The sequence below is a fragment of the Thamnophis elegans genome, chromosome 5, assembly GCF_009769535.1.
Source record: "Thamnophis elegans isolate rThaEle1 chromosome 5, rThaEle1.pri, whole genome shotgun sequence".
NCBI lineage: Eukaryota > Metazoa > Chordata > Lepidosauria > Squamata > Colubridae > Thamnophis > Thamnophis elegans.
In genome coordinates this window covers 52,903,166-52,923,654 of record NC_045545.1, presented here as the reverse complement: position 1 = coordinate 52,923,654, position 20,489 = coordinate 52,903,166, and the positions used below count along the sequence as shown (strand labels likewise).

At 41.5% G+C, this 20,489-nt stretch overlaps 1 protein-coding gene across 5 annotated transcripts in view; it reads left to right on the top strand.

Moving 5' to 3' along the window:
* PIK3C2B (phosphatidylinositol-4-phosphate 3-kinase catalytic subunit type 2 beta) overlaps positions 1-20,489 on the top strand; it is a 110,463-nt gene that overhangs the window by 40,515 nt on the left and 49,459 nt on the right. For all 5 annotated transcript variants that reach the window (XM_032218179.1, XM_032218178.1, XM_032218177.1 and 2 more), the window contains 7 exons: positions 795-906; positions 3,742-3,821; positions 4,249-4,312; positions 13,599-13,745; positions 14,830-14,863; positions 16,469-16,664; positions 20,330-20,452. In XM_032218179.1, the coding sequence (XP_032074070.1) occupies positions 795-906; positions 3,742-3,821; positions 4,249-4,312; positions 13,599-13,745; positions 14,830-14,863; positions 16,469-16,664; positions 20,330-20,452 (756 nt within the window). The remainder of the gene's footprint in view (positions 1-794; positions 907-3,741; positions 3,822-4,248; positions 4,313-13,598; positions 13,746-14,829; positions 14,864-16,468; positions 16,665-20,329; positions 20,453-20,489) is intronic.

The following is a 20,489-nucleotide window of genomic DNA, read 5'->3' as shown; positions in this document are numbered from 1 at the left end:
TTATAGCATCTGGGGTTTAGCAGAAACATTTGAATCTCAAATTATTTTAGTAGATACAAGCTTCAGGGAAATTGTGGTATGGTTATCTTTAGTTTCATGTTCCTTTTTCTGTTAGGTTATTGTTTTTTCTTTATTTTAAATCATGTACTACAAAAATTAAATCAACCTCTTTCCTTTTTAAATCATAAGTTTTAACCGCTATGTTTTCTACTAGACAATGAAAAACTCTGTGTGTGTGTGTGTGTGTGTGTGAGAGAGAGAGAGAGAGAGAGAGAGAGAGAGAGAGAGAGGGAGAGAGGGAGAGAGGGAGAGAAAGAGTATACATACATAAAAATAATGATTGAATTTGCAAATAGCTCTCTTGGGAAAGAGAACTGAGGCATAAAGTCTTGTATAACCAAGTGCGTGATTTATTCATTGTTTCTAAGCTAAGCAGTTGCAAAAGTAGAATATCCTTGTTCTGCATTATATACAGAATCATGAGTGCCCAGGGGATGTGGAGATGGGGCAGGAGGAGGCAAGTGAAATCAGATGCATCATTACATTATTGCAGAAGAAACATGGATTATGTCATTTATATCAGTTGTGTTCCATTGCAATCAGAAATTACTGTACATAACTCATGTCAAAATTTGCACAATGATATCATGACCTGTATCTGACACTTATGTGTAGACCACTGTATATCTGGTTAATAGGAATTTTAGAAATCTTTGCTATTGGAATAATCTCAGTAATATACAGTGGAAAAAGTCCTTTACTTACATTTTCTATATTTATTTGTCTCATTCCAGCAAACATCCACTAGGAAGTCATGAATATATTCAAAACTGCAGGAAGTTTGACATAGACATCCGGTTGCAGCTGATGAACAGGAAAGCTGTTCGCAGTGACCTGGCTAGGACGGTAAATGCCTGACATGTAAACATGAAAACAGAGTCTAACAAAATTGTTGCATTGTTTGTTTTTAATCCATAATTATCAATGGAGCAGCATTTGTTGCTGGTCTAGTTGTAAATCTTTAGCTGAGGATTGTATTCATAATTATTGTTAAAGAGGAATAGTAAGATTTAGCATATGTCTAATGCATGGGTGTCAAGCTCAACACATCACATTGCCATCATGTGATGTTTCGCGATGTTTTTCCCATTTGTGGAGCTGGGGTGGGCATGGCCTGCATGTGACGCAGCTGGCCCTCAGGCCACCAGTTCAACACCCCTGGTCTAATGCTAGAAGGTAACAATATGCTCTCTAGTGTCTTAGACTCTTATTTATGTCCTTAGAAGTATCTGAGATTAAAATGCTGATATTAGAGTACCAAAAGTATAATGCCTACATTTTAATAAAATATATCCTAAAAAGTGATGCTAATTGTCTGAGAGTCTTCACGTATATCTTAGCAAAGATAAGCTGTCTCAGCAAAATGAGAAAAATCCTCAGGGACAATTCATATCCTGGACAGTATTTCTTTATTCTCTTACCATCGGGCAGGAGATAGCCAGAAGCATAGCCAGCCGAATAGACTGAAAAATAGCTTTTATCCATGAGCTGTCAGACTTCTAAAGGCAACGTAACACCACAATCAGGCTTAATGTAATAGACTTGCAGTGTCAGAGTAACGTGCAATGTATATACCAGTGTAATATAATAGTATATACATATATGTATGTATGAGGATATGTGTGTTAGTTTATTACGTACTTATGGGTTTAGGGATTTCTTTTTACTTATTGGTTTATTGAGACGTATTCTGTGTTGTTGTATCGGCTGCACCAAGGAAGACTTATTCTATTTCCTTATACACATGCTGTGCATTGAGAATAAAGGTCTAGTTGATTGATTGATTGATTGATTGAAAGATTCCCTCCACCAAAAAATCTGCCCAGGATAATACCCAAAGTTCAGCCCTGCACAATATCTGGTGATATTATTAACATTTCCCCTGAAGTCATCAGATGCAATTCACAATTATTAATCATCATAGTAATTCTGGCATCTGGCAGCTCCTGTTTAAATGCCTGATTTGACTCCTGTTTAAATGCCCTCCTGGTAGATGTGAACAGTGGGTTGATGTCAGTTGTGGGCCAGCTCTTTCATTTCATCCTGTCCAACAGCTCTAAACAGTGGGAGGCAAAGTGTAGCATTTTAAAAACAGGCAATGAGGAATACCTCTCTGGTACAAGTATGACTTTGATCAAATGTGCCGATACCTGGGAAGTGAGAACAACAATCACATCTGTCTGTTTCTGTTTATGCAGAACACTTGTTAGAGCTAATAGCTTCATTTTATACTTATACAGCTGCAATTAAAGTGTGCCTTGCATTGCAACTGCTACAGTGATATTTTGTGTTGGACAAATTGCATCTCCCTAACATAAGAAAAGTTATCAGTGGTATAATTTCAGGACAACAGCTTTAATAAACAGAATGTTGACAGGCCAATAGTGATGTATAAAAGTGTAGCCCTATGTATGTAAAAATTAAATGCTCAGAAGTGAATCCTCTGCTTAATATTTTTGTATAACAGACCAGAAAATCATCTGTTTAGCATCTTAAGATGTCTTTTTTCTGAGGGCAGTCCTACAGGTCTATTCTGCTTCCTAAAAACTCTAAATCAAATTTAAAAACTATTTTCTAGAAACAAAATTGTTCCTGCAAATTAATAAGTAAGTAATCCTTTTGCCAGAAAGAAATTCACTGCTCTATCTCTTGGGAAGCATTTATGCATATAAATATCTTTTATAGTAAAAGCATTATTTATATATGAATTCATTCAATCGATCAATGTATATGGCCGCTATTTTACAAAAAAGGGCTCAGGGTGTGCATATAAGGGTTAAAAACAATTGAGCAACAACCATGATGTCCAAGGTCACTAATACAACCCAGCTCAAAACCAACAGAATTCATCTAACCATCTGGCCCAAATTACTTGGGGGAACAGCCAGGTCTTTAATAGCTTACAAATAGCTAAAAGGGCTGGGGCCATCTGGATTGTCAGAAGGATGTTGTTTCATTGAGCAGGTGCTTCCACAGAGAAAGCTTTACTCTGGGGTCCAATAAGATAATGAAAGTGATCTGAAATATGTTCTCCATGATAGATGAGTGAGGTAGGCAGACAGTATGGGAATCAAGTTGTCCTGCAAATAGCCTGGCCCTGTACCGTGTAGGCTTTATAGGTAATGACCAGCACCTCCCAAAAGTCCACTGGGAGCTAGTGCAGTGGTGCTATCTAGGCCTAAAAAGAAATCCCAACAGCTGCAGCTTCTGAATGCCTTTCAGGCCCAGAGTGCATTACAGTAATCCAAATGGGAGTTGATTAAGGTGTGAGTCACTGTGAGCAAAGCCTCCTGATCCAGGAATGGGTGAAATTGGCACACAGTGAACTTGTACGGATGTCCTCCTAGACATGCCTACCATTGATTCTTCAAGCAAGAGATATGAGCGAAGGAGGAGCCCTAAGTTGCGCACTGTCTAAATGTTCCCCCATGCAGATGGAAAATCTCTGGATCCTTGTGGGGAGGGTTAGTGGTTGGAGGCTTTAAAACTCTTGGCCTTGCCAGGATGAAGCAGAAGTCTTAATCCAAACCCCAACACACTCATGGCATTGGATAAGAATCTTGATGACATCACCTGATTGGCCCAAGAAAGAGGTTTATAGCTTGGTTCATTATCGAACAATAACACAGGTGTAATAGAGAGACGTCAAGTATTGTTGAGCAATTGCTTTTCTTAATGTAGGTGAATGATGACCAAAGCCCATCCACACTCAACCACTATGTTCATCTCCAAGAGAGGCCAATCAAGCAGACCATCACCAGGTAAAAAAATATGAATGAAACTGCAGTGTAGTTGGTAGAGAAACTATGCACAAATAGAACTTCTGTGGACTGTCTAGTCTAATATTAAATGACAAAAAGACACATAAAGAGACATAGCACTACCTGAGTTCTTAATGTGGACCAGCCCATGTTTGCAGGGGAAACATGGGGAAACATGGGGAAAGTCTGCATCTCACTGGTAGGGCATATGGTTAGCATGAAAATGTTCCATGTTCAACCTTGGAAGCTCTAAATATGGCTGGGAAAAACTCATGACTGAAAACCTGAAGAATTGCTAATCAGGACAAACAGTTCTGAGCTAGAAGTGTGCATGTAGGCTTTGACTTGACATAAAACGATCCTCCACACGAAACAAACTTTTTTCCATTTTCTATTCTTACCTGTCCGTTGTTGCTTCTTCCTATAGGCAGGCCCTGAGCCTTCTTTTTGATACCTTCCACAATGAGGTGGATGCCTTCTTAGCAACTGAGGTAAGATGGCACTCTTCAGATTTGGGGAGGGAGGGAAACAATATCTTGATGGGAAGCTCAATTCAGGAAATAGCAAGCACATTGGACTCTCAAACGGCTGGACATGTCAGTAACAGTTCCACAGCATAACCTCAGAGCCCTGTGTTGAAATCAGAGTGGTAAATCCCAACACCAGCAGCATAGTAGCAGGTGTTGAAACCAATTAGTTGGGTTGGGTTGATGCTGCCACTACGGCTATGTTTATCACCCTCAAGGTAAAGGACATGGAGCAGAGATGTTGCCATGCATGAGTACGTTTCCTGGTTGCTAGCACTATTAAGGAGCCTTTCCTGAGTGGGTACCCCAGTTTGGTGCTAGTCTTGCCTGAATTATGCTTTTTAATAATATTTGGAACATTGCTGCATTATTTGATGTGACTGAGTGTTGCTAGAAATGTACCGTAAGTATTATACTTTTGTAATCTGTAGGATATGAAATCACCCACCAAAATGTTGCAATGGGTAGCGTAGCAATTCTATACATCTTCTAAGCCGCTCTCATCTCTAATTCCCCACAGCCACCCCATTGCAAGGCTTACAATTTTCAGAATTTGTACCATTGTACCATTGCAGAGAAGGTGCATCACTGTTTGAGTGGTATCAGTAAAAATTAAAATCAGACATGAGCAATGAGAAGGAGCAGCTGAATCTGAGTTGCCTTGGCTGTATTTTAGTAATGGTGGCAGGATGACTATGGGAAGCATTGGTGGTAAATTGGCAGTGTGTAGAATGGTGGCAGACTCACAGTTTCACCTACAGAATCCATGAGGGACCAAATGATACAAGAAAGTGCTCAATATTATTGTGCAAGACATAAAAAAAAGACTGTCATTCCTGTAATTCGTAGGTTCGCTGCTATATTGGTGGCGTTGCAGCAGCCCTCCCCTTGCTCCTCGAGTCAGTAGCCGAGCTGGCAGTTGAGTTCCCTAGACTTATAGTTCTGGGGGACTTCAACTTGCCTTCGCTCGGTGAACACTCTGATGGAGCGCAGGAGTTCATGGCCTCCATGACAGCCATGGGCTTGACTCAAGTAATCCGAGGCCCAACTCACTCAGCGGGTCACACGCTCGACCTCGTATTCCTCTCGGAGCAGTGGAGTTACGATCTTGGTCTGAGGGGTAATGAGATCGTACCCCTGTCGTGGTCAGACCACTACCTACTGAGGCTAGACTTCCGGAGGCCAAACCCCCACCGTAGGGAGGAGGAACCGATCAGCTGGTTCCGCCCCAAGCGACTGATGGATCCTGTTAGGTTCCAGAGGGAGCTTGGGGTTATTCCTGATACCCTCGCCCACAGTTCGGCGGAGACCCTCGTCGCTGCCTGGCACTCGGCAGCTTCGGAGTCTCTAGACCGGATTGCGCCGCTACGGCCCCTCCGGGTCAGCGGCCCCCGGAGGCCTCCTTGGTTTACTGAGGAGCTCCGGGAGGTAAAGCGCCGGAGGAGACTCCTAGAACACTCGTGGAGATCCGATAGGTCCGAGTCGAAACGGGCACTTTTAACAGCATGCGCCAAGGAGTATATTCGGACTTTAAGAACAGCAAAAAGAACATATATTGCCTCCTTGGTAGCGTCCGCCGAGTCCCGCCCAGCCACCCTGTTTAGGATAACCCGCTCCCTCCTAAATAGGAGGGAGACGGGGGACTCCCTACAGGGTAAGGCTGAGGAGTATGTCCAGTTCTTGGCGGACAAAGTTGCCCGGTTTCGAGCGGACCTGGACTCCACCCCAGTAGATCCAGCCGAGACACAAGGAGAAGACTTGGCAAACCATCTCTGGGTTGAGTTTCAGGAAGTTGCCTCCGGGGATGTGGACAAGGCTATGCGAGCTGTGAGTGCCTCCACCTGCATACTGGACCCGTGTCCCTCCTGGCTGGTTGCCAACAGCAGTGAGGTGACACGAGGCTGGATCCAGGCGGTTGTTACCGCCTCTCTTCGGGAGGGGTACTTTCCCACCGCGCTCAAGACAGCGGTGGTAAGACCCCTCCTGAAGAAACCGTCCTTGGATCCAGCTGTTCTTAATAACTATCGTCCAGTCTCCAACCTCCCCTTTGTAGGGAAGGTTGTTGAGAAGGTGGTGGCTCTCCAGCTTCAGCGTACCTTGGAGGAAGCTAACTATCTTGACCCCTTCCAGTCTGGCTTCAGACCCGGTTACAGCACAGAAACCGCTTTGGTCGCATTGACCGATGATCTCTGGAGAGCTAGGGACGGAGGCCATGCTTCCATCCTAGTTCTCCTGGACCTCTCAGCGGCTTTCGATACCATCGACCATGGTATCCTTCTGCGACGACTGCGGGAGATAGGGGTGGGCGGCACTGTTTTGCAGTGGTTCTCCTCCTATCTCTCGGACAGGTCGCAGTCGGTGTTGGTGGGGGGGCAGAGATCGTCCCTGAGGCCCCTAACTTATGGGGTGCCGCAGGGATCGGTCCTATCCCCCCTACTATTTAACATTTACATGAAACCGCTGGGCGAGATCATCCGAAGGCACGGGATAAAATACCACCAATATGCGGACGATACACAGTTGTATCTGTCCGCCCCGTGCCAACTCAATGAAGCGGTGGATGTGATGAACCGGGGTCTAGAAGCCGTTAAAGACTGGATGAGAGCAAACAAGCTGATACTCAACCCAGACAAGACCGAGTGGCTGTTGTGTTTTCCTCCCAAAAATTTGATCAACATACCATCACTCAGGCTGGGGGGACAAAACTTACACCCCTCAGAAAGGGCCCGCAACTTGGGAGTCCTCCTGGACCCACAGCTGACTTCTGACCACCATCTCTCAGCTGTGACCAGGGGGGCATTTGCCCAGGTTCGCCTGGTGCGCCAGTTGCGGCCCTACCTGAATCGGGAGGCCCTCACAACAGTCACTCGAGCCCTTGTGATCTCCAGGCTGGAATACTGTAATGTGCTCTACATGGGGCTGCCCTTGAAGAGCATCCGGAGACTTCAGCTAGTCCAGAATGCGGCCGCGCGAGTGATTGTGGGCGCACCACGGTTCGCCCACATAACACCGATCCTCCGTGAGCTGCACTGGCTACCTGTCGATCTCCGGGTGCACTTCAGGGTTCTACTCACCACCTATAAAGCGCTCCATGGTAGTGGATCTGGCTATTTGAGAGACCGCCTTCTGCCAATTACCTCCCTGCGTCCCATCAGATCGCATAGAGTTGGCCTCCTCCGTATTCCATCCGCCAGTCAGTGCCGACTGGCGACTACTCGGAGGAGAGCCTTCTCTGTTGCGGCTCCGACACTATGGAACAATCTCCCCGTGGAGATTCGTACCCTCACCACCGTCCAGGCCTTCCGCACAGCCCTCAAGAACTGGCTAGCCCGTCAGGCCTGGGGATAAGTTTACTTTTGCCCCTCCCGAATGTTGAGTGAATGTTGAGTTTTACTATTTAATTTACTTTTGTGCACATTTCTTTTTGTATTGTCTGACACTCCCTTCCCTTTTGACTGTAAGCCGCCCTGAGTCCCCTCAGGGAAAATGGCGGCCTATAAATGTCTAATAAAACAAACAAACAAACAAAACAAACAAACAAATTTGAAGAGCCCAGAGGCTCCATCCAGGCCTGCTAGGGTGCGGGGTCTGTGATAATATGAAGAAAATAAGTGGTAAACATATTTCCCCCACTGTGGTTTTCTCCAGTATGTTCCCCCACATCTCATTGCTCACAGCTTGTTTTATTTCCTTTTTGAAACTGATTAGAGAAGGTTGTTTTAGTGCTCTTTAAATGGGACTAGGTTTGCCTATAAAGATAGGCAGTTACACAGTTTTTGCTCGCTTCACATTTTCCTCATTCCATCTTGACTGCTTTATGGGAGTCAGATTTCCCAACATAAAGTTGGGGCTATCAGCATAGGGGTGCTTGGGATGGCAGTAGTGGTGGGTTCCTATCGGACTGGACCGGTAGCGGAAATCAGGTGTACGTTTGCATACTGTTAGAGCCAGAAGCCACTGTACCAGTACGGTCCCTCCCCTGGTCTGCCCCCACTCGCCACTCACTCGCTGCCTCACCCTGCCCGTCTGGTCACTGCTTTCTCACTCTTTTGCCCCGCCTTTCTGCACCATGCTTGCCCCACCCACCCACTTCCTTTGCTGGAGCGGAGGACTCGGCTATTGGAAGAAGCCCCATGCTTCATTCTCTTTGACAGCCGCCTCGTTTGCAGTGGGGTGGGGAGAGATCCATGGGTTAGAGAGAGGAGAAGACCATCCATAGCAGAAGCTTGGCTTTGTTCTCCCTCTAACCCATGGATTTCTCCCCATCCCACTGCAAACAAGGTGGCTGTCAAAGAGAACAAAGCACTGGACTTCTTCCAACAGCCGAGTGCTCTGCTCCTGTTCCTTCCTCGGTTGTTGTAACTTGACAGCTTTAAGACCTGCACACTTCATATGCCAGAGTTCCTGAGCCAACATGGCTGAAGGAGGAATTCTGGGAGTTGAAGTCCACAAGTCTTAAAGCTGTCAACTTTGAACACCCCTGGGGTTTGTTTTTTGTTGTAAAGGGTTAGGGTGCAAGGGTCTTGTAACTTGACAGATTTAAGACTTGCACACTTCAAATGCCAGAGTTTCTGAGCCAACATTTTGGTTTTTAAGTGAGTTTCACCACATTTTACAAATTGGGCACACCCACCCACATGACCGCCAAGCTATGCCCACAAAACAGGCCACGCCCACAGAATAAGTAGTACAAAATGTGAAACCCACCCCAGACGGCAGCCAAGAGGTTGTTCTACTTAGCAGTATGAACTATCAGTCAAAGCAGCAAGAAAAAAAGAGAAAAAAATGGGTGTAGAGAAGCGATTCTCAGGTTGTATTTTTATAGTGTCAGCAGAGCACCATAAGGTAGAAAGTTCCTCTTTGTTTCAGTTTTCCTTTCTTTTAGAGATAGTTGTATATGTATGCATAAATGCATTTTGGTTTTGCTGCCAGGATCACATCTTTGTGAAGCTTTGGCCTTTGCCCAGCTTTTTCTTTCCATTTAGAATAATCTGTGTTATTCAGCTTTTGATGCAGAGATTAGAATGTTTGTTCTAGATCATATGAGTCACTGAAGTATGTGATAGGGAAGTAAGAGATCCTTGGAGTTCTTGCAAATATGATACATGGTCAGCCTGCATGTAAATATTCTACTTATATTTATCTTATATTTTCTTACGATTTTACAGTTACTGAAAGGTAAGATATTTTATGCCTGTAAGGACACATCTGAATAGCTGAGATACAAAAAAAGTGGAAAGAGGGAGCTGAGGAAAAACAAAGAACATGAGTTTAGAGTTTAGTATGAGTTTAGTACTTTTAAGGAGGAGACATATTGAAATCTTCATTTTTTTTTAAAGCTAGCATTTCCTTTGAGTTCCTGTTTTAGAACCTATAATTTAAGAACTTAAAGAACTATAAAGAACTGTATAGAATAAGTCCCAAATCAATTGAATAGGACTTACTTCATAAACTTGCATTGACAGAATTTGTATCTTAAAGTCTCACTTGTCATTGAAGTCATAGATGCAGTATTAAGTGTGGTCTTACTAGTGCAGTTGGAAGGGACCATGGAGCTGTTTGAGCAGGAGACCTATACCATTATGGATAAGTGATTGTCCAATCTCTTCTTGAAAACCTCCTGTGATAGAGCACCCACAACTTCTAGAAGCAGCTGTTCCAGTGATTAATTGTTGTCACTGTCAGGAAATTTCTCTTTAATTCTTTTGTATCACTCTTTCATAATTTTCAATGTTGTCCTATCCTCAGATGCTTTGGACAATAGGTCGATCCCCCTTTTTCTGTGACAGCCTCTCAGATAACTGCTACCACATCACCCCTAGTCCTTCTCTTTTCTAGAATAAACATACCGAGTTCCCCAACTGTTCACCATACAGTTTAGCCCCCAGGTGCCTATTTGTCTTTGTTGCTCTTCTCTGTACTATTTCTAGTGACTCAACATATCTTTTTTTTGTATTGTGACCAGAATTGGATGCAGTATTCCAAGTATGGTCTTATTAGTGCAGTATAAAGTAGTATTACAACTTTATGTGATCTTGATGTTATCCTTCTGTTGATGCAGCTTAGTACTGTTTTGGCTTTTTTAACAATTGCATTACACTGCTGGCTCATATTTAAATGGTTTTCCACTAGCATACCTAGATTCCTCTCACATATAGAAACTATTCTATAGTTGTATATGGAGGGGGGGGGTTGCCTATGTGTAAGACCTTACTCCCCCCCCCCCCCCCCGAATTACATTTTGTTGGATAGGGCCCAGTGTTCAAACATGTCAAGATCCTTCTGATTTTGAGTCTATCTTCCAAAATATTGGTTGTTGCCTAATTTGACATTTCTACAGATTTGATGAGTTCCTCTTTTATCCCTTTATTAAATAATTTATGAATAGATTGAAGACTGGGCATAAGAAAAAGCCCAATGCATTCTTCTTAACATTTAAATATAGTTCCACTGAGGACTGTACACTGAGTATGATTGATCAGCCAGTTGCAAATCCATCTAATGGTGATGCTATCTATCCCACATTTTTCTGTTACCAAGAAGTAGGTTATGGTCTACTTTATCAAATGCCTTAATGAAGTCTAAGTAAACTATGTTCACAACATTTCCCTCATCCACTAATTTAGTCACTTTGTCAAATAATGCAGTAAGATTTGTCTGGCATGATATGTTTTTATTAAACCTATATTGGCTCCTAGTAATAGCTTTGCTCGTTTATAAGTGTTCCCAGATCTGTTGCTTAATTATCTTTTTCTTTTTCAGGAGGTATTGATGTCAGGCTAATTAATCTGTAGTTTCCTGAATCATTCCCCCTCCCTCCCCTTTGAAGATTGGAACCAGACTGCAAATTTTTTGCAGTTCTCTGGTATTGCTCCAGGAGTTTTGAAACATTTAGTTTAATAGTTCTGAGATCCCGTCTGCCAGATCCATCAGAATCCTGGGATGCAATCCATCTGGTCCTGGCGATTTGAACTCATCTAGAGTGGATAGATACTCTCTTAACATTTTGTTGCCTATTTTAACTTGCATTCCTATTCTGTCTTCTATGGTACTGCTTTTGATTGGTTAGCCTTTCCCCACTCTTTTTTTTTTTGTAAAGATAGATGCAATTAAGCAATTCCAACTTTCTCCCTGCTGCCTGTTACTTCCTTGCCATCTTCTCCCATTAGTGGACCAATCATGATTGTATCACTGTGATTATGTATATCTATGCTCAAAATGTTAGAGACTCTGCATCATTAGATAAATAAAGAGCTGGTGGTTTTATAAAGAAATGTGTGCATGGTGAAGGGAAAAAGTGTTATGAAAGGGAAAATAAAATATAGTGCAAAATAAGGTAAAATTTAAGCTTATTTGTTTAATCTACCCTTCTATCCAGTCTAAGAAAGAAACAATTGATACAATACTTGGGACAAATATTATGCAGCTTTGTGTAAATTGTATGTATGAAAATGAGAGAAACATAGGGAGTTTAACTATTTCTTATTCTGTTTTAGAGATTATTCATAAATACATAATTTCAAACACATATAAAATCCTAAACAATTCATATTTGATTTCGTAAACGATTGAGTTGTTAAGTTCTCCATAAAAAAGGAAAAACAATATTTTTATAGATTAATATATATATAGAAATTACAGAAATTGTTTGCGAAAATGATTTTAGTTTCCATAAAGCACAATTTTTACACTTTGTATCTTATTTTTCCTGTTTGATACACACCGATCCCTTTCTTTCTGATTTTGCTTTATGGAAACCCATTTTGTTAAGTGCTGTCCAGTGAAGGAAGAGAATTGTAGATCTTTCTTCCACATCTTCTGCAAGTCTGATCCTTACTGACTATATGCAACAGACCTTTTCAGGACTCTTATCCAACAAATACCTGCATTTTGCACAGTAAGGCGCAGTAAACAACAGTGCCCCTTAGTGGCAATTCTTTCTATGCCTTCTGGAGCAATGAATTATATTGGTGGAAAATGTTAATAATATCAAATGTCTTTCAAATTCTACATGAAGGAATTGGAATATATTACATTCCTTCATGTAGAATTTGGGAATCATGTGATGCTACTTTTTTCCTTTTAAATTCAAGTATGACTTTAGTGTTAAAATACATTAAAGACATATCTGAAACCATATTTGAATTTAAGGCAGAAAAAGTCTTAATAATTTTTCCACAAGTTTCTGATTAGTTTTTGGTCACAAAGATAGTGAAGAGAAAAAAAGGACCACCTCAAGTTTAACTGAGTTTCTGTTTTTGATTTGTAGAAACTGATACATACATACATACATACATACATACATACATACATACATACATATATATTCTGTGCTAAAGTTCACAAAAGCTCAATAGGATTTGTCAGAAGTGAGAAAAAGCGATAGACTCTTATTTTCTAAATTAGAATGTTTACTGTAGTAGTGCTTTTAGGTACATAATGTATACATATTTCCAATAGATACAGAGGCCTTGTTTTAACTATCTGTATATAGATAGTACTACATAGGTAAAGGTAAAGGTTCCCCTCGTACATATGTGCTAATCATTGCCAACTCTAGGGGGTAGTGCTGATCTCCGTTTCAAAGCCAAAGAGCCAGCTCTGTCCAAAAACATCTCCGTAGTCATGTGGTCGGCATGACTAAACACCAAAGGTACACAGAACGCTGTTACTTTCCCACCAAAGTGGTTCCTATTTTTCTACTTGCATTTTTATATGCTTTCGAACTGCTAGGTTGGCAGAAGCTGGAACAAGTAACAAGAGCTCAATCCATTACGCGGCGCTAGGGATTCGAATCGCTGAACTGCCGATCTTTCTGATCAACAAGCTCAGCGTCTTAGCCACTGAGCCACTTGGTCCCTACATAGTACTATATAGAAAAATATGTTTGAAGTTTTCTGTAGTACTATATAGAAAACTCCAAACAGAAACTTTTACCTGTTTCACTCCTTCCTGCCTTCCTGGCTCACACAACTTCATTTAGTGCTTTCATTTCTGAGAACAGAAAGAGAGCAAAATAAACGTTTCTCTTTTTGATTTAGACACCTTTGCCAAGGTATCCTGCTCTAAAGATGTTCTTACTGTTGCTTTTGGGAAGAAATCTCACTGATATCAAAGGAGAGGAAATACTTGAGTTCCACACCCATGCCTGCTAGATCTTAATGATTGTCAGGCTCCCAAGCTGAGAGTTAATGCAAAGATATAAATAAGATCATTGTAACTGACTCCAGTGTTTCAATTATTCATCCAGGGAGATTTCCAACTGAAAGCAGAGCGGGTAGTCCAGTCTGTCATGGCCATTTGCAATGCTTTGGCTGCTGTTGAATCCCAGGAAATCACGGCAGCCCTGAATCAGCTACCGCCTTGTCCATCTCGCATGCAGCCCAAAATTCAGAAGGTAAGAAGCGAGAGTCTGAAAGTTCAGAAACACCAAGCTTGAATTTTAACATTAAAACCAAATACATGAAAATGATAAGAGGGGAATTCAATGTATGCAAAAATAGGACAAGAGATGCTATTGCAGCTGCTTCCTCCTTCCCCCCGCCCCCTTTTAACTACAGCAATGGTATGTTGCATTCTATCCAGAGGTGGTATTCACCCGGTTCTTTCCGGGTGAACCGGTAGGGGCAGCTGCAGGAGGCTCCGCCCACTCACCCTGATGTAATATGTGAGCGCTGCGTATGCACAGAAGGTAGTGTGCATGCGCAAACACAGTGCATTTGCAGTACATTTTTCAGAGAAGGTGAATTTATTTACCTACCTACATAGATTTCTGTGCCACTCCAGACAAGTAAGACACTAATTAATATGTGGTGAGAGTTTAAGTTATTGCAGCTCAATCCATTTTGGACTCTTTCATATTCTTCATTTACATGGCCAGGTTTTACAAAATACTGTGTGATAATTGGTGGTTCCAAAATGGTGCTGAGCTTAAAATAAATCACGTTATGATTTAGTGCAATGTGTAAACCCAGACAAGCTAATGGAATAGTTTAGGATTAGGTGATTGGTAACAATCTTGACCTGCATGATAGATGTGTGTGGATGAACTTTAAGCCATTAGCATTCGCAGAGCAAATGGAACTTGAGGCAGACCCTCAGAGAGGATTTATTTAAAAAGTCTGATCAAAGAAAATGCCCCTTGCCCAGGGGGTAATTTAAAAACCTATCTGGAAATGTGTTTACTTAAGACATTAGAAATTACCTTTGAGTTTACACTGACAGGTCAAACTGTAAATCTCCAGCCCACTTACTTGTTGCTAAGATTTCTGGGAGTTGGTCCATCTGGAGAACCTTTGGTTGGAGAATTTTAGCATTCAGAATAAAAAGATCAATGGGTACTTGTAGCAAAATGGTAGGATGGACGAATATTTGCTATGATGATTTAGTGAATAAACTGAGTTAGGAAACATGTCTGCGTACTACATATAAGGTGATTGACTCATTACTTATTTTCAATTTTGTTTTTCTTTTCTGAACAGGATCCAAGTGTTTTGGCCATGAGGGAAAACAGAGGTAAACATTTCCTCTCTAATTAGTGAATTCAGGAGGCTTTAATATTCTGTTGTTTCCTATAACAACAAAAACCAATCACAATAAAAACAATGACAGTATATATTAATTTTCTGAGTCATTTGAGTTCTTCATTTAGAATGAGTACATAAAATGGAAAATTCCTTTGAGCAAACTCTTTTGACAGCTGATTTATCTTGATCAAACAGAGCAGTAGTGGAACATTTTTCAAAAAAATGCTAATTACACCTTTGTGAGGCTATATTTGCTAATTATAATATGAGAGTTCTTTGAAATAGAAATTCTTATAAGGTGGTTTTTTTTAAAAAAAATCAAAAAACGTGATAGTGTGATAGTTAACACTTTTTCTACCCATTTTCGCAATTGAAATAGATTCAGTTTTCACTCATAGAGCAAGCCGTATGACTATCAGCATGCTTTGCACAGTAGACACATCACAGCTTTATAGAAAAGGAGCATTCCAGGGAAGAATTTGGCATGGTCCTTGCTTTGGGGTTTTTTTGTTTGCTTGTTTGTTTGCTTTGTTTTTTGTGGCCTAGCAAAACTGATTTTTATATAGATGTTAAGTGATAATATGGACATTAGTCAATTACTTGTAGAAAAGAAGACAGCCTCTTTTCACAACACATGATTAGGATGTGTTACTTAAGGTATTAATGGAATGCAGTGGCATAGTGGCTAAGACGCTGAGCTTGTCGATCAGAAAGGTTGGCAGTTCAGTGGTTCGAATCCCTAGTGTCGTGTAACAAAGTGAGCTCCCATTATTTGTCCCAGCTTCTGCCAACATAGCAGTTCGAAAGCATGTAAAAATGCAAGTAGAAAAATAGGGACCACCTTTGGTGGGAAGGTAACAGCATTTTGTTTGCCTTCACCATTTAGTCATGCCAGCCACATGACCACAGAGATGTCTCCGGACAGTGCTGGCTCTTTGGCTTTGAAATGGTGATGAGCACCGCCCCCTAGAGTCAGGAACGACTAGCACATATGTGCGAGGGGAACCTTTACCCTACTTAAGATATTAGAAATTGTCTTCTAGAAGGCATGATTTGGGTAAAGATAAACCAGTAGTCAAAATGAGTAACTTTGGAAAAGAACATGCTACAGTACACCTAAACTGAGCTCACACGCTCAGAAAACACATGGGTTTTTTAATCAGCTTTGCCCCCCCAAAACCATACTTGGCTGAGGTTGCTTAAACATTAAGCAATAAACAAACACCCTTCAGAAATGACAGTTGCAAGATTCAGAGCTGCTAAAACAAACAAACCATGTTATATAAGTAAGCAAGTAAAGATTTTATTTGTTATTTCCAAATGTTTTAATTTTTAAACAATTTTTGCAAAACTTGCAAATTATGTTTTCTATACAGAACAATGAACAATAAAAATAAGCCTTATACCTGGGAATTTAGAACTGGAAAACTTCGTAATGGATGAGCACCATTTATAGAACAGCATCACTGTGGTTAAAATGTTTGCCATATGTATAAACTCCACAGGGACATATTCCTGATGGGCACTTAAAAATGAATTCTAGAATTCATTATGAATTCTCACAGTATCTAAATGAGTTTCCTCTCTCCAACAGAGAAAATTGTAGAAGCTTTGACAGCCTCTATCTTGGATCTGGTGGAGCTCTATTGCAATACCTTCAATGCAGACTTCCAGACAGTGGTACATGGGAATAGAAAGCATTCATTCTCCCAAGAGGCCCGACTGCTTTCCTGTCCTCTCTCCTTCAGAGTCTATGCTACTCATCGTATACCCATCACCTGGGCTACAAGGTAAACAAGAACATATTTTTGTCATAACTTGACAATGTTTAGAATAGAATAACAGTTGGAAGGGATCCCTGAGATCTTCTAGTCCAACCCTGTTTAGGCAGGAAACCCTACACCACTTCAGACAAATGGTTATCCAACATCTTCTTAAAAATGTCCAGTGTTGGAGGATTCACAACTCCATTCAGTCACAAAAAATGTTTGGCAAAGGACAATACACCTTTTAACCTAGACCTAGGGACTAGGTTGGAGACATCAGTCTTTAAGTCCACCTTCAAATGAGGAAGCTTTCTGGGTGACTGTGGACCACAAAGTTCCTTTTAGCTCTCTGTACCTCACACAGATAACAGTGGAAAAGGGACTGCTGTGTATGGCAAAAGGATGAAATGGAATATTAAAATAATAATGTACAAGTCTACAGCTATTGGCAGGATACTGGGAAGCTTCATTCTCATTTTGAAGTGCCCAGTCACTTATATCAACAAAGAGGTCATTTCTGGCACATGGGAGAGGGCATCTCTTGTGGTTCCCAGGCTATGGAATGCATCCCCAAGGAGATGTCTTTGGTCCCCTTTCCCAGTTTTAAAGAGAATGACAAAAACTGTCATGTACTGATCTTAATTTAATTGCATTGTCTTGTTTTTATGTTTTATAGATTTCTTTTTAATTGTTCTAGGCTGGCTTGAGTGTTGCCTGAAATATAAATCTAATAAAATAACCAGGATTGTAGAATACAATTTTCTATGAAGATCACCAGGGTTCATTTTTGCCATTGGGGAATAAAAATCAGAGAGAGCATCCATAAGGGAACTGTATATATTTAATAGTACACATTCCACTCCCCCATGACAGGCTCTTAAAAGTACCTTTGAAGAGGACCTATTTCCCTTGAAAGAATGAGGTTAGCTGGTCAGATGAAGTCTAAATACTAGATTCTTTGTTCTCTAGAAACTCCCTGGAATGTTCCCCTAGCACAGTCCATAGGCAGGGACCCTCCCTTCTGGGCTTGGCTCTATAGACAGTGACAGATGGCTACTTCTCAGCCTGGGCTTCCCCTCTTTGGCCAAAGGCTGCTAGTGGAGGCGACTCACCTAATGGCTATAGAGACAATAAGAAGTATGTGGAGGGGGGGATGTTGCTTCTTTGTAAACACTCTTTGCTCATGTGTTTTCATTCCAATAAAGACAGAGATGCAGTGACTGGGAGTAATCTACTTCCCCAGCAGCAGGAACGTGTGAGAGATGTGGTTGCAGAAGTTAGCTACCATCCCTCCAGGGACTTCTTGCTTTTGTTCCATTCTTAATGTATTCCACTGAATGAGTGATTCTGAACAAAAGCAGTAGCCTGGGAAATCCAAGCCTGTCCTGACCTTTGTTACCCAGCAAAGTATCCTAGCATCTTCGCTCCGCACCTGTCACATGGCTTGCTTTCTGACAGAGCACCCTGTGATGGCATTCTAAAAGGCGTATATCTCTCCACTGGCTGAGAAGGAAGTAGGGAAACCCTTCTGAAAAGATGATAACCCCAAGAAACACCCTGTGGTTGTTATGTTGAGGTGTGTGTGTTTGTGTGTGTGTGTGTGTGTGTGTGTGTAAATTTGTGGGAGAACTGTCCTTTTCTAGCCATCTTCCTCCTCCTCCTTTGTTCAACTATCTAAGTTGAAAAATGTCTCAGATAAGGCATATTTCAACTGAGATCTGGATCTGTTCAAAGGATTACTTAAAAAAAGGTTTGGTTTAGACGTCCCAATCCTGGCCATGTGTTGGGTTGAATTTCTGTGCCCAAAGTTACACCTTTATTTGATGCCAGAAAGAAAGACTGAGGGATTCTTAGGATAACAGCAAAGATTGTAAACTTTAGAATCTTGAAATGTGGAAATTTCCCTTTAAAAATCATAGGCATGAAAGAGAATTTTTTGGGGAGGGTTGTCATATAGTTAGCCACATTTTTAGACTGGATTTGGCATTTTTATCCATCTAACTCTAACCCTTCTCAGGAACCTCAGATAAACAGATAAAAAACATTGTGATAGTTTTAGAGATATGGTCACAGGATGTTGCCTTTTGCAATTTACTTCTAGTGATTTTGTCAATAACCAAGTGGTTATTGTTATTCCAAAGTGTAAATCCAACCCATTTCCTAAAGCGCAAGCGCGCGCACACACACACACAGACACACACATGACCACCCACCCACCGAGAGAGAGAGGGGGGGGCGGGGGAAGAAAGCTGCTAGCTTTATAAAGTTTTATACAGCTTGAAGTTTTTTGTCTCTTGCCCTCCAGTATTTTTATTGGTATATCACATAACCAATCATACAAAACAATGCCAGTATTATTTTAGTATGGAGGAAACAAGGAATATCCTGTGATATTATAAGTGTAGGTGTAGTATTATTATTAATTGTTCTTTTCCATCTCAGACATACAAAAGTGGCTAATAATAGCTTTTGAAATTAAACAAACTGTAAGGAAATTTTGTTGAAAGACTGAAAGCAGAGCTGATGCTAACCCGGCAAACACACTTTCGTATTCTCATGCCCACCCCTCAAACTAACTTCAGAAAAAAAAATCTTTCAATGCTTCTGAAAATTTATTGGCCTTTAATGTATCTCAGGTGGGGAAGGGAAATTATAGCTGAGTCATCTATTAATTGGAGATTCCTCTGGTTGCATGAATAATCTTTAGGCACATTGTGGACAAAACACAAACCATCTGGATTTTTCTTTTATTAATTGTCCCTTGGGGGGTACCAAAGTGGATAGGACTTTTCTGGGCTTGGGAATAAAATCGATTCTCACCTGTGAATCAGTTGCTGAACAGGAAAAAAATCAAGGCATTTCTTTTCAATTGAACCTCCTGGTTTTTTTTGCATTGCAGTTACTGTATATACTCGAGTATAAGCCTAGTTTTTCAGCCCACTTTTTGGGCTGAAAAAAACCGCCTCGGCTTATACTCGAGTCAGTGAAAAATTTGCCCGAAATGGAGGAGAAAAAGGGGCGGGGCCATGCTGCTGGGTGACACTCGTGAATGGCCCAGTGCCCCTGTGAGTTTCCCCTCCCTCTGTGTCAGTTTGCCGCGCAGCGCGCACCGCACCATCCCCCCTCCTCACGTTCTAATGTAATGCAGGGCTGTCTTACGATTCCCCTTCCTCCCCCTCCTGCCGCTCTGCAACGATGTCCCACCTCCTCCTTGTTATGGCAAGCAGCCACATAGCGATGTCCCACCTCCTCTGGTACAGTGATCCAATGATAGGAATCACTGTGCCGTGTGTCATAGGAGGCGGGACATCGCTCCCGCGGCTGCACGGGACATCATCATCACAGCGGGACATCAGCATCATGAGGTGAGTGAAGTATTTCATTGAATACACCGCTAGTTTACTGTTTTTCTTTGAAATAAATATTCAAAAACATTATTGGTATCTATTTTTATTTTTGAAATTTACCGGTAGCTGCTGCATTTCCCACCCTAGGCTTATACTCGAGTCAATAACTTTTCCAGTTTTTTGTGGTAAAATTAGGTGCCTCGGCTTATATTCGGGTCGGCCTATACTCGAGTATATACGGTATGCATTACTGAAAGCCTCCACTTTTCTTTTCTTTCTTTTGCATTGTGAGATTATGAGAATTTGCTCATCTGACCTTTATTGCCATCCATCTCTCCACAGCTATGAAGATTTCTACCTCTCCTGCTCACTCAGCCATGGGGGAAAAGAGCTTTGTACCCCCCTGCAAACCCGAAAAGCTCATGTATACAAGTACCTCTTTCATCTAATCATCTGGGACCAACAGTAAGACATCATCTCTTTAATCTTCCTTAGAAATATA